Source organism: Staurois parvus, unplaced genomic scaffold, assembly GCF_062004578.1.
Source record: "Staurois parvus isolate SC_StPar_1 unplaced genomic scaffold, SC_StPar_1.0 ptg001130l, whole genome shotgun sequence".
Classification (NCBI taxonomy): domain Eukaryota; kingdom Metazoa; phylum Chordata; class Amphibia; order Anura; family Ranidae; genus Staurois; species Staurois parvus.
In genome coordinates this window covers 1162143-1175003 of record NW_028318926.1, presented here as the reverse complement: position 1 = coordinate 1175003, position 12861 = coordinate 1162143, and the positions used below count along the sequence as shown (strand labels likewise).

Genomic DNA, 12861 nt, shown 5'->3' with positions numbered 1-12861 from the left:
TTATACCGCCTGAGCGTTCCGCTATTGAGCTCAGCTGGAGAAGAAGAGAGCTCACTGTGAACCTACACGAATTATACCGCCTGAGCGTTCCGCTACTGAGCTCAGCTGGAGAAGAAGAAAGCTCACTGTGAACCTGCACGGATTATACCACCTGAGCGGTCCGCTATTGAGCTCAGCTGGAGAAGGAGAGAGCTCACTGTAAACCTACACGGATTATACCGCCTGAGCGGTCCCCTACTGAGCTCAGCTGGAGAAGGAGAGAGCTCACTGTGAACCTACACGGATTATACCGCCTGAGCGGTCCGCTACTGAGCTCAGCTGGAGAAGGAGAGAGCTCACTGTGAACCTACACGGATTATACCGCCTGAGCGGTCCGCTACTGAGCTCAGCTGGAGAAGGAGAGAGCTCACTGTGAACCTACACGGATTATACCGCCTGAGCGGTCCCCTACTGAGCTCAGCTGGAGAAGGAGAGAGCTCACTATGAACCTACACGGATTATACCGCCTGAGCGGTCCGCTACTGAGCTCAGCTGGAGAAGGAGAGAGCTCACTGTGAACCTACACGGATTATACCGCCTGAGCGGTCCGCTACTGAGCTCAGCTGGAGAAGGAGAGAGCTCACTGTGAACCTACACGGATTATACCGCCTGAGCGGTCCGCTACTGAGCTCAGCTGGAGAAGGAGAGAGCTCACTGTGAACCTACACGGATTATACCGCCTGAGCGGTCCGCTACTGAGCTCAGCTGGAGAAGGAGAGAGCTCACTGTAAACCTACACGGATTATACCGCCTGAGCGGTCCCCTACTGAGCTCAGCTGGAGAAGGAGAGAGCTCACTGTGAACCTACACGGATTATACCGCCTGAGCGGTCCGCTACTGAGCTCAGCTGGAGGAGAGAGCTCACTGTGAACCTACACGGATTATACCGCCTGAGCGGTCCGCTACTGAGCTCAGCTGGAGAAGGAGAGAGCTCACTGTGAACCTACACGGATTATACCGCCTGAGCGGTCCGCTACTGAGCTCAGCTGGAGAAGGAGAGAGCTCACTGTGAACCTACACGGATTATACCGCCTGAGCGTTCCGCTATTGAGCTCAGCTGGAGAAGAAGAGAGCTCACTGTGAACCTACACGAATTATACCGCCTGAGCGTTCCGCTACTGAGCTCAGCTGGAGAAGAAGAGAGCTCACTGTGAACCTACACGGATTATACCACCTGAGCGGTCCGCTATTGAGCTCAGCTGGAGAAGGAGAGAGCTCACTGTAAACCTACACGGATTATACCGCCTGAGCGGTCCCCTACTGAGCTCAGCTGGAGAAGAAGAGAGCTCACTGTGAACCTACACGGATTATACCGCCTGAGCGGTCCTCTACTGAGCTCAGCTGGAGGAGAGAGCTCACTGTGAACCTACACGGATTATACCGCCTGAGCGGTCCGCTACTGAGCTCAGCTGGAGAAGGAGAGAGCTCACTGTGAACCTACACGGATTATACCGCCTGAGCGGTCCCCTACTGAGCTCAGCTGGAGAAGGAGAGAGCTCACTGTGAACCTACACAGATTATACCGCCTGAGCGGTCCTCTACTGAGCTCAGCTGGAGGAGAGAGCTCACTGTGAACCTACACGGATTATACCGCCTGAGCGGTCCGCTACTGAGCTCAGCTGGAGAAGGAGAGAGCTCACTGTGAACCTACACGGATTATACCGCCTGAGCGGTCCGCTACTCAGCTCAGCTGGAGAAGGATAGAGCGCACTGTGCACGTGCTCAGTCTGCAGGCCTGGGGCAGCTGCTAGGGGGCTCACAACTGTAATGTGCAGCCTGTCCCGCAAACATCAGGACAGACGAGGATCGAGGGGTCAGCGGTTTCTGCGCAGAGATCCCCCTGCAGCTGCTTGGAGGAGGTGTAGAATATGAAACGGGAGGAGTGTTGATGTGTATTATGCAGGAGATACAGTGATTTTTGGAAAATCAACTTAAACTTTAACTCAGCCTTTCTCAACCTTTTCAACGCAGCGGAACCCTTGACGTAACCTTTCCGGTCTCAGGGAGCCCCTGCTAAAAATGACTTTATCTACAATTCATGATACATTAGTGTGATGGTCAGTAGGAAGAATGCTCCTCACACTTGTGGACAGTAGGAAGAATGCTCCTCACACTTGTGGTCAGTAGGAAGAATGCTCCTCACACTTGTGGTCAGTAGGAAGAATGCTCCTCACACTTGTGGTCAGTAGGAAGAATGCTCCTCACACTTGTGGTCAGTGGGAATAATGCTCCTCACACTTGTGGACATTGGGAAGAATGCTCCTCACACTTGTGGACATTGGGAAGAATGCTCCTCACACTTGTGGTCAGTGGGAAGAATGCTCCTCACACTTGTGGTCAGTGGGAAGAATGCTCCTCACACTTGTGGTCAGTGGGAAGAATGCTCCTCACACTTGTGGTCAGTGGGAAGAATGCTCCTCACGCTTGTGGACATTGGGAAGAATGCTCCTCACACTTGTGGACATCGGGAAGAATGCTCCTCACACTTGTGGACATTGGGAAGAATTACCCCCTTACAGATTGCTAAAAAGATCAATGGTGTCAGTGGGAACTTACCTGAGAGGCAAAAATTGTTCATTGCTCAAGGAACCCCTAGCAACCTCTGGAAGGAACCCTAGTGTTGAGAAACCCTGCTTTAACCACTTGCTTCCCAAGCCTATTCTGGCATTTCTCTTGTACATGTAAAATGTATCTTTTTTTTTGCTAGAAAATTACTTAGAATTGGCACCTGACAGCACTAGGGTCATTGGTTCGAATCCCAACCACGGCACTACCTGCCTGGAGTTTGCATGTTCTCCCTGTGCATGCGTGGGTTTCCTCCGGGTACTCCGGTTTCCTCCCACCTCCAAAGACATGATGGTAGGTGAATTGGCTTCCGTCTAAATTGTCCATAGTATGTGTATGTATGAATGTAAGTTAGGGACCTTAGATTGTACACCCCTTGAGGGTTAGGGACTGATGTGAATGTACAATATATATGTAAAGCGCTGCGTAAATTAATGGCGCTATATAAGTACCTGAAATAATAATAATAATTTGTGCACCGCTTTTTTCTTTGGGGAAAAAAATACACGTTAAAAAAAGATGATGTTATACCGAGTAAATAGATACCAAACATGTTACGCTTTAAATCTAAACTTGCTCATGGAATTAAACAGGAACTGCAGGTAAACAGCAACATACACAATTGTATTATATCAAAGGATTTTGTATTTAAAAAATCAAAGATATAATTTAGAAAAAAAAAAAAAAATCAAAGGATTTTGAATTCTGTTCAGCGCATGTGATCTGTAGATCTCAGCCACATTACATAGACAGGAGGGTGACTAAGCTTTACCACGGTCATCTCTCTGCTTCATCCACTCTCATTGGACAATGAACTAGCATTATCACACTGTTGATGGTCCAATGAACACGTGGGATTGGGAACTGTAAAGCTCAAAAAGGGAAACAGAAATGTCTTCCTCACTTTGGGGTGTCTTCCAGGATTATCGTCTAGATTGCAAAACTGGCTGAACAGAATTTTTAAAAACTTCACATAAATGCATTTCTGTTCTAAATCCAGCAGTTTGCCTAGAGCTTGGCATTTAGGCCCCTTTCACACGGGTGTTCTATTTTTTTTATCAGTTCAGTCACGTTTTTTCCCACGAAAAAACGGATCAGTTCACATCAGTGTTTCACCAGTTCACGTCAGTGTTTCACCAGTTCACGTCAGTGTTTCACCAGTTCACGTCAGTGTTTCACCAGTTCACGTCAGTGTTTCACCAGTTCACGTCAGTGTTTCATCAGTTCACGTCAGTGTTTCACAAGTTCACGTCAGTGTTTCACCAGTTCACGTCAGTGTTTCACAAGTTCACGTCAGTGTTTCACCAGTTCACGTCAGTGTTTCACCAGTTCACGTCAGTGTTTCTCCAGTTCACGTCAGTGTTTCATCAGTTCACGTCAGTGTTTCATCAGTTCACGTTAGTGTTTCATCAGTTCACGTCAGTGTTTCATCAGTTCACGTCAGTGTTTCATCAGTTCACGTCAGTGTTTCACCAGTTCACGTCAGTGTTTCACCAGTTCACGTCAGTTTTTCATCAGTTCACGTCAGTGTTTCATCAGTTCACGTCAGTGTTTCACCAGTTCACGTCAGTGTTTCACCAGTTCACGTCAGTGTTTCACCAGTTCACGTCAGTGTTTCACCAGTTCACGTCAGTGTTTCACCAGTTCACGTCAGCGTTTCACAAGTTCACGTCAGCGTTTCATCAGTTCCCGTCAGCGTTTCATCAGTTCACGTCAGTGTTTCATCAGTTCACGTCAGTTTTTCATCAGTTCACGTCAGCGTTTCATCAGTTCACGTCAGCTTTTCATCAGTTCACGTCAGCGTTTCATCAGTTCACGTCAGCGTTTCATCAGTTCACGTCAGTTTTTCATCAGTTCACGTCAGTGTCAGGTTTTTTTGTTTGTTTACATCCGATTTTGTGTGTTTTCACCCGTTTACATCCATTTTTGTCCGTTTACATCCATTGTTTTTTAAAACGGAATAATAATAGGGTTTTCTTCTGTTAAAAAAAAACGGATATTAACTGATTTAGACATTAACGAATGTAAACAGATGATCATCCTTTTACAGTGGATATAAAAAGTCTACACACCCCTGTTGAAATGTCAGGTTTCTGTGATGTAAAAAAATGAGACAAAGATAAATAATTTCTGAACTTTTTCCACCTTTATTGTGACCTATAATCTGTACAACTCAGATGAACAACAAACTGAAATCTTTTAGGTGGGAGTTATTTGGCCGCTCTTCCTTGCAAAAACACTCCACATCTGTCAGATTGTGAGGACATCTCCTGTGCACAGCCCTCTTCAGATCACCCCACAGATTTTCCATTGGATTCAGGTCTGGGCTCTGGCTGGGCCATTCTAAAACTTTCCTCTTCTTCTGGTGAAGCCATTCCTTTGTTGATTTGGATGTATGCTTTGGGTCTTTGTCATGCTCAAAGGTGAAGTTCCTCTTCATGTTCAGCTTTCTAGCAGAAGCCTGAAGGTTTTGTGCCAATATTGACTGGTATTTGGACCTGTTCCGAATTCCCTCTACCTTGACTAAAGCCCCAGTTCCAGCTGAAGAAGAACAGTCCCAAAGCATGATGCTGCCACCACCATGCTTCACGGTGGGTATGGTGTACTTTTGGTGATGTGCAGTGTTGTTTTTGCACCAAACATATCTTTTGGAATGATGGCCAAAAAGTTCAACCTTGGTTTCATCAGACCAGAACACATTTTCCCACATGCTTTTGGGAGACTTCAGATGTCTTTTTGCAAAATTTAGCCGGGGTGGATGTTTTTCTTTGTGAGAGAAGGCTTCCGTCTTGCCTCTACCCCATAGCCCAGACATATGAAGAATACGGGAGATTGTTGTCACATGGACCACACACACAGTACTTGCCAGATATTCCTGCAGCTCCTTTCATGTTGCTGTAGGCCTCTTGGCAGCCTCCCAGACCAGTTTTCTTCTCGTCTTTTCATCCATTTTGGAGGGACGTCCAGTTCTTGGTGATGTCATTGTTGTGCCATATTTTCTCCACTTGATGATGACTGTCTTCACTGTGTTCTATGGTATATCTAATGCCTTGGAAATTCTTTTGTACCCTTCTCCTGACTGATACCTTTTAACAATGAGATCCCTCTGATGCTTTGGAAGCTCTCTGCGGACCATGGCTTTTGCTGTCGGATGCGACTAAGAAAATGTCAGGAAAGACCTACTAGAACAGCTCAACTTTATTTGGGGTTCATCAGAGGCACTTTAAATGATGGCGGGTGTGTACTGAGTCCTATTTGACATGATTTTGAATGTAATTGTTTAATTTTGAAAACAGTTATAAGAGGGTGTGTACACTTATGCAACCACATTATTATAGTTTTTTATGTTTGTTTACTCCCCCCCCCCCCAAAAAAAAAAATTTCAGTTTTTAATTTTGAACACAGTTATAAGAGGGTGTTTACACTTATGCAACCACATTATTTTAGTTTTTTATGTTTACTTCCCTCCCCCCAAAAAAAAATTCAGTTTACTTTTCAATTGAGTTGTACAGTTTATAGGTCACATTAAAGGTGGAAAAAGTTCTGAAATGATTTTTCTTTGTCTCATTTTTTTACATCACAGAAACCTGACATTTTAACAGGGGCGTGTAGACTTTTTATATCCACTGTGCATCCGCTAGTCCATAGAAATACATGGGTGTCCGTTCTTCATCCGTAAACGGACAGATGAAAAGCGGACATACGGAAAGTCCATGTGAAAGGGGCCTTACAGAAGATACTTTAATCTCAAAGCTGGTAACATTTACAAAAGTACAGTTAACCGTTCCAGCACCATGGACACACTTTTTACGTACCTGGTGGCTTCTGGATCCCACACCACAATATCGGCATCGGCTCCGGGGATAATACGCCCTTTACGGGGGTACATGTTGTGAATCTTGGCTGCGTTGGAGCTCGTCACAGCTACAAATCTGTTCTCATCCATCTTTCCTCCCACCTGCAACAAAGACATGATTGTGTAAAGACAGGGCCAGCATATAGCGGGAAAGAAATATGAAGCCATTGAAATGAAATAACTTAAGCGTGAACACTGCCTTAAACCTGAAGTGTAATGTGTGCACAGAATACGTTCTCTTGATGACCCCCAAACCACCTCTGCCCCCCCATTGTTCAATTAAATGCGTGAAATCAAATGTTTTTTTCAAGAAATACATTTTATGAAACCCACTGACATCAGCACTGGGTCTGCTTGCTACTTTTTGACCAGAGTTTCCTGGGAGGGTCTGGCAGTTTCCTTTAAACGCCACAGCACCCTGGCTCGGATCTTCCTTCAAGAGTGTTATATGAAAGAACACATCCCAAGAATCCCTTTAGAAGTGCATGCTCCTCTCTGATGCAACAGGTGATGCAACTGCTTAAAGTGGAACTTCATTCTCTCAGTCAACATTGACTATTTTTAATCCATATGATGCTAGCATTAGTGAATAGATAAGTAAATGTAATACACTTTTCCATTTTAAACTTCTTTTTTCATTTCTTCAGTGACTTCCTGGCTTCCATGGCTAGGCAAACGATAACATACATCCCAGGAATCTTCAGGAGGAGAGGAGCGGTTTTCTCAGCTACGCACACCCTCCTGCTTGCATGTCCAAGCTAAGGGCACATGGATGCCAGGAAGTAAATGCTACATGAATCATCTGCCCTTACTTAAAGTGGAACTGCACTGCATCTGAGCACCACAAACCAAAAATGCTATTTAATTGTTAATATTCAAAGCGCACTCCCACATCCATCCGTATCTCCATGCTTTATTTTACTGAGAATTCAATTTGAAAACCACTCCCTGCTATTTCCAAAAGTGGCCATCTTGAGTTAGGGCAAATGATTTATGTAACAGTTACTTCCTGGAATCCATTTGCCTTTAGCCCAGGCATTGGCTGAGCTTAAAACCCTCCCTCCCCTCCTGAGGACTGCTGGGATGTATGACATCATTTGCTTAGGCATGGAAAGCAGGAAGTAATTGAAGAAATGTAAAAAAAAAAGTTAAAAACAATATGATATACTTCCCTATATATTTACTAATACTAGCAGCATAAGGATTAAAAATAGTCCATGTTGACTGGAAGACTGAAGTTCCACATTAAGATGGCCACGGCCAGAAATGCTAGGGGTGTGCTTTTCAAAGTGATTTCTCAGCAAAATAAAGCACGGAGGGATGGATGGGGGGGGTTGCTTTAAATATTAACAATTTATTAAATAGTATTTTTGGTTTGTGATCAGATGCAGTGCAGTTCCACTTTACAGAGGAGCTCCACCCAAAAAGGGAAGTTCGCTTTAAGCCTCTGTTCCCCGCTCCCGATTAAGGATTGGCACCTTTGGGGAGCGGGTACCCGAACTTGACAGGTAGACACTCCCACTTCCGCTGCGATCGCCTAAGCCAGGGGTAGGCAACCTGCGGCTCTCTAGCTGTTGTGGAACTACATTTCCCATGAGGCATTGCAACATTACAAAACTGACAGTTACAGCTATGACTTAGAGGCATGATGGAACTTGTAGTCCTGCAACAGCTGGAGAGCCGCAGGTTGACTACCCCTGGCCTAAGCGATCGGAAGCGGAAGTTGTCCTCCCAGAAGACTACGGGGCCATTCACAAAGCGCAGAGCTACTCACGCATGCGCAATGGGCACCTGGCTGTGAAGCCGCAGGCTGTCACAGCAGGGTGCCCACACTAAAGATGCCTGTGCCAGGGAGAGAAGACGGCCAGTGAGGACACCGCTGGACTGAGGGACAGGGAAGTGACTGTATTTTAAAAGTCAACAGCTACAGTTTTTGTACTTGTTTACTACTATTCATGTGATCACTGATTGGCCAATCAGTGATCACATGATCGGAACCTCACACAGAGGTCCCGTACATCGATCGGTGTTCCGCTGTGTCCTCTGGAGAGGGAACGTGCACAGGCAATGGATGCGGGGGAACGTTCAGAAACGTCCACCCGCATCGGCAGCGCTCCCGTTTCTGAACGTCCCCCTGCATCCATTGCCTGTGCACGTTCATCAACATGAGCCGGACGGGAAGAGGTTAATCTGTGATGGAAAAAAATGTGACTGTGATTCTAGACTACTTCACAACAGATTTATTTAAAGGGAATATATATTATTTAAAGGGATGCTGATCACAGTACCTTCCAGACAGAGGAGACTCTACAGTGATGCCTATGAAAAATAATCATCTAAATAAAAAAAATCTCATAAAAGTGAAAACAGCATCCTCGATGTGTATATACTGACAGTACACTATAGCTCCTATACGTGCCGTGACCCATAACAACCAATCACCGATCAATGTTCAATGCTATGGGTACAGCAATGTGCCTTGTTCACTATCCCAATCTTTTCTACATTATGTTTAAATAAAGCTTCTTCATTCAGTATTCAGCAGAATCCTCAACCCAAGGTTGTGATTTTTGGATTTTGTGTTATTGTACGTATATGGCTGGAAGAGACAACCTCCCAATGGGGCCATTTACAGCCAGATAGGAAAACAAAGTAGTAATCAAACAAATTTTTCAAATATAAAAGACACATTCCCTCTGATGTGACTTGAGTACAGGCTGAAACACACTCACCACGCCTTTCTCCCATATGACGCTCATGCGGTCCTGAACTCCACCCATTCCGTGTGGAATCTTGGTGAAGTCCTCTTTGCCCATGGCTTTCTGTTTGATGGTGAATGTTCTGTGGTCTGAGGACACCACGTTGAGCGTGTCACTGGAGGGGGAGACATGCGTGATTGGTTATTACTGTTGTCCATTTATAAAAAAATTACGGTCAGGTATACAAAACGGCGGTAAGCTTCTATTTCCTAAACTATATTTAAGTGGTAACGAATCAGTCCGCTCAAAAGTGATTTTTTTTTACTTTCAGGCAGAGTCTAAAAGACCTTTAAACAATTCCAGAGGTTAGATCTCTCTCTACAGACATGGGCTACATGCCCACCCACCTGGAAGTTTGAGCTGCCTCTGCCTACTTTGGGGTGTTTCCACTCTTACTGCTGCATTCTTCACAATGTAAAATACATACAAAATTCAACAGGGGTCAGCTTCCGATGCGCCTCCCCCTACAGCCTCCCTAATTTAGGTACACCCTAGACAAGAGGTCTCCAAACTTTCTAAGCAAAGGGCCAGTGGGAGTAAACAATGGCTCAGACTTGATGGTCAGTGGAAGTAAAAAAAATTACATACCACTTCTAGTCAGTAGGAAGACAAATAGTGCCCCATCATTGGTATCAGTGGGAGGAATAGTGCCCCATCATTGGTATCAGTGGGAGGAATAGTGCCCCATCATTGGAATCAGTGGGAGGAATAGTGCCCCATCATTGGTATCAGTGGGAGGAATAGTGCCCTATCATTGGTATCAGTGGGAGGAATAGTGCCCCATCATTTGTATCAGTGGGAGGAATAGTGCCCCATCATTGGTATCAGTGGGAGGAATAGTGCCCCATCATTGGTATCAGTGGGAGGAATAGTGCCCCATCATTGGTATCAGTGGGAGGAATAGTGCCCCATCATTTGTATCAGTGGGAGGAATAGTGCCCCATCATTGGTATCAGTGGGAGGAATAGTGCCCCATCATTGGTATCAGTGGGAGGAATAGTGCCCCATCATTGGAATCAGTGGGAAGAATAGTGCCCCATCATTGGTATCAGTGGGAGGAATAGTGCCCCATCATTGGTGTCAGTGGGAGGAATAGTGCCCATCATTGGTATCAGTGGGAGGAATAGTGCCCCATCATTGGTGTCAGTTGGAGGAATAGTGCCCCATCATTGGTATCAGTGGGAGGAATAGAGCCCCATCATTGGTATCAGTGGGAGGAATAGTGTCCCATCATTGGTGTCAGTGGGAGGAATAGTGCCCATCATTGGTATCAGTGGGAGGAATAGTGCCCCATCATTGGTGTCAGTGGGAGGAATAGTGCCCCATCACTGGTGTCAGTGGGAGGAATAGTGCCCCATCATTGGTGTCAGTGGGAGGAATAGTGCCCCATCATTAGTGTCAGTGGAAGGAATAGTGCCCCATCATTGGTGTTAATTGGAGGAATAGTGTCCCATCATTGGTATTGATGGGAGGAATAGTGTCCCATCGTTGGTATCAGTGGGAGGAATAGCGCCCCATCATTGGTGTCAGTGGGAGGAATAGTGCCCCATCATTAGTGTCAGTGGAAGGAATAGTGCCCCATCATTGGTGTTAATTGGAGGAATAGTGCCCCATCATTGGTATTGATGGGAGGAATAGTGTCCCATCGTTGGTATCAGTGGGAGGAATAGCGCCCCATCATTGGTATCAGTGGGAGGAATAGTGTCCCATCATTGGTATCAGTGGGAGGAATAGTGCCCCATCATTGGTATCAGTGGGAGGAATAGTGTCCCATCATTGGTATCAGTGGGAGGAATAGTGCCCAATCATTGGTATCAGTGGGAGGAATAGTACCCCATCATTGGTATCTGTTGGAGGAATAGTGCACAATCATATATATTTGTGGGAGAAATTATGCCCCATTGGCCAGAAAAAGGCTAAGGGGCCACAGTTTGGAAAACACTGCCCTGCACCAACGTCTACTACCACCTATAGGAGTGGGACCAGACCCTCACCCCTCATATTTTGGGGTAGGTCGGAGACCCATATTAGGCCATCCTTCTTTCCATAATGTAGATCCTCAGTGGGAGGAATAGTGCTCCATCATTGGTATCAGTGGGAGGAATAGTGTCCCATCATTGGTATCAGTGGGAGGAATAGTGTCCCATCATTGGTATCAGTGGGAGGAATAGTGCCCCATCATTGGTATCAGTGGGAGGAATAGTGCCCCATCATTGGTATCAGTGGGAGGAATAGTGCCCCATCATTGGTGTCAGTGGGAGGAATAGTGCCCCATCATTGGTGTCAGTGGGAGGAATAGTGCCCCATCATTGGTGTCAGTGGGAGGAATAGTGCCCCATCATTGGTATCAGTGGGAGGAATAGTGCCCCATCATTGGTATCAGTGGGAGGAATAGTGCCCCATCATTGGTATCAGTGGGAGGAATAGTGCCCCATCATTGGTATCAGTGGGAGGAATAGTGCCCCATCATTGGTATCAGTGGGAGGAATAGTGCCCCATCATTGGTATCAGTGGGAGGAATAGTGCCCCATCATTGGTATCAGTGGGAGGAATAGTGCCCCATCATTGGTATCAATGGGAGGAATAGTGCCCCATCATTGGTATCAGTGGGAGGAATAGTGCCCCATCATTGGTGTCAGTGGGAGGAATAGTGCCCCATCATTGGTGTCAGTGGGAGGAATAGTGCCCCATCATTGGTGTCAGTGGGAGGAATAGTGCCCCATCATTGGTATCAGTGGGAAGAATAGTGCCCCATCATTGGTATCAGTGGGAGGAATAGTGCCCCATCATTGGTATCAGTGGGAGGAATAGTGCCCCATCATTGGTATCAGTGGGAGGAATAGTGCCCCATCATTGGTATCAGTGGGAGGAATAGTGCCCCATCATTGGTGTCAGTGGGAGGAATAGTGCCCCATCATTGGTATCAGTGGGAGGAATAGTGCCCCATCATTGGTATCAGTGGGAGGAATAGTGCCCCATCATTGGTATCAATGGGAGGAATAGTGTCCCATCATTGGTATCAGTGGGAGGAATAGTGTCCCATCATGGGTATCAGTAGCAGGAATAGTGTCCCATCATTGGTATCAGTAGCAGGAATAGTGCCCCATTATTGGTATCAGTGGGAGGAATAGTGCCCCATCATTGGTATCAGTGGGAGGAATAGTGTCCCATCATTGGTGTCAGTGGGAGGAATAGTGCCCCATCATTGGTATCAGTGGGAGGAATAGTGCCCCATCATTGGTATCAGTGGGAGGAATAGTGCCCCATCATTGGTATCAGTGGGAGGAATAGTGTCCCATCATTGGTATCAGTGGGAGGAATAGTGCCCCATCATTGGTGTCAGTGGGAGGAATAGTGCCCCATCATTGGTATCAGTGGGAGGAATAGTGCCCCATCATTGGTATCAGTGGGAGGAATAGTGCCCCATCATTGGTATCAGTGGGAGGAATAGTGCCCCATCATTGGTATCAGTGGGAGGAATAGTGCCCCATCATTGGTATCAGTGGGAGGAATAGTGCCCCAACATTGGTATCAATGGGAGGAATAGTGTCCCATCATTGGTATCAGTGGGAGGAATAGTGTCCCATCATTGGTATCAGTAGCAGGAATAGTGCCCCATTATTGGTATCAGTGGGAGGAATA

General features: G+C 46.2%; 1 protein-coding gene across 1 annotated transcript in view; it reads right to left on the bottom strand.

The window, feature by feature from the left end:
* Positions 1 to 12861, bottom strand: part of DPYSL5 (dihydropyrimidinase like 5) — a 191861-nt gene that overhangs the window by 26076 nt on the left and 152924 nt on the right. The window contains exons 9-10 of the mRNA XM_089659025.1: positions 9193 to 9334; positions 6420 to 6562 (exon numbers count right to left, since the gene is read on the bottom strand). Coding sequence (XP_089515151.1) covers positions 6420 to 6562; positions 9193 to 9334 — 285 coding nt within the window. The remainder of the gene's footprint in view (positions 1 to 6419; positions 6563 to 9192; positions 9335 to 12861) is intronic.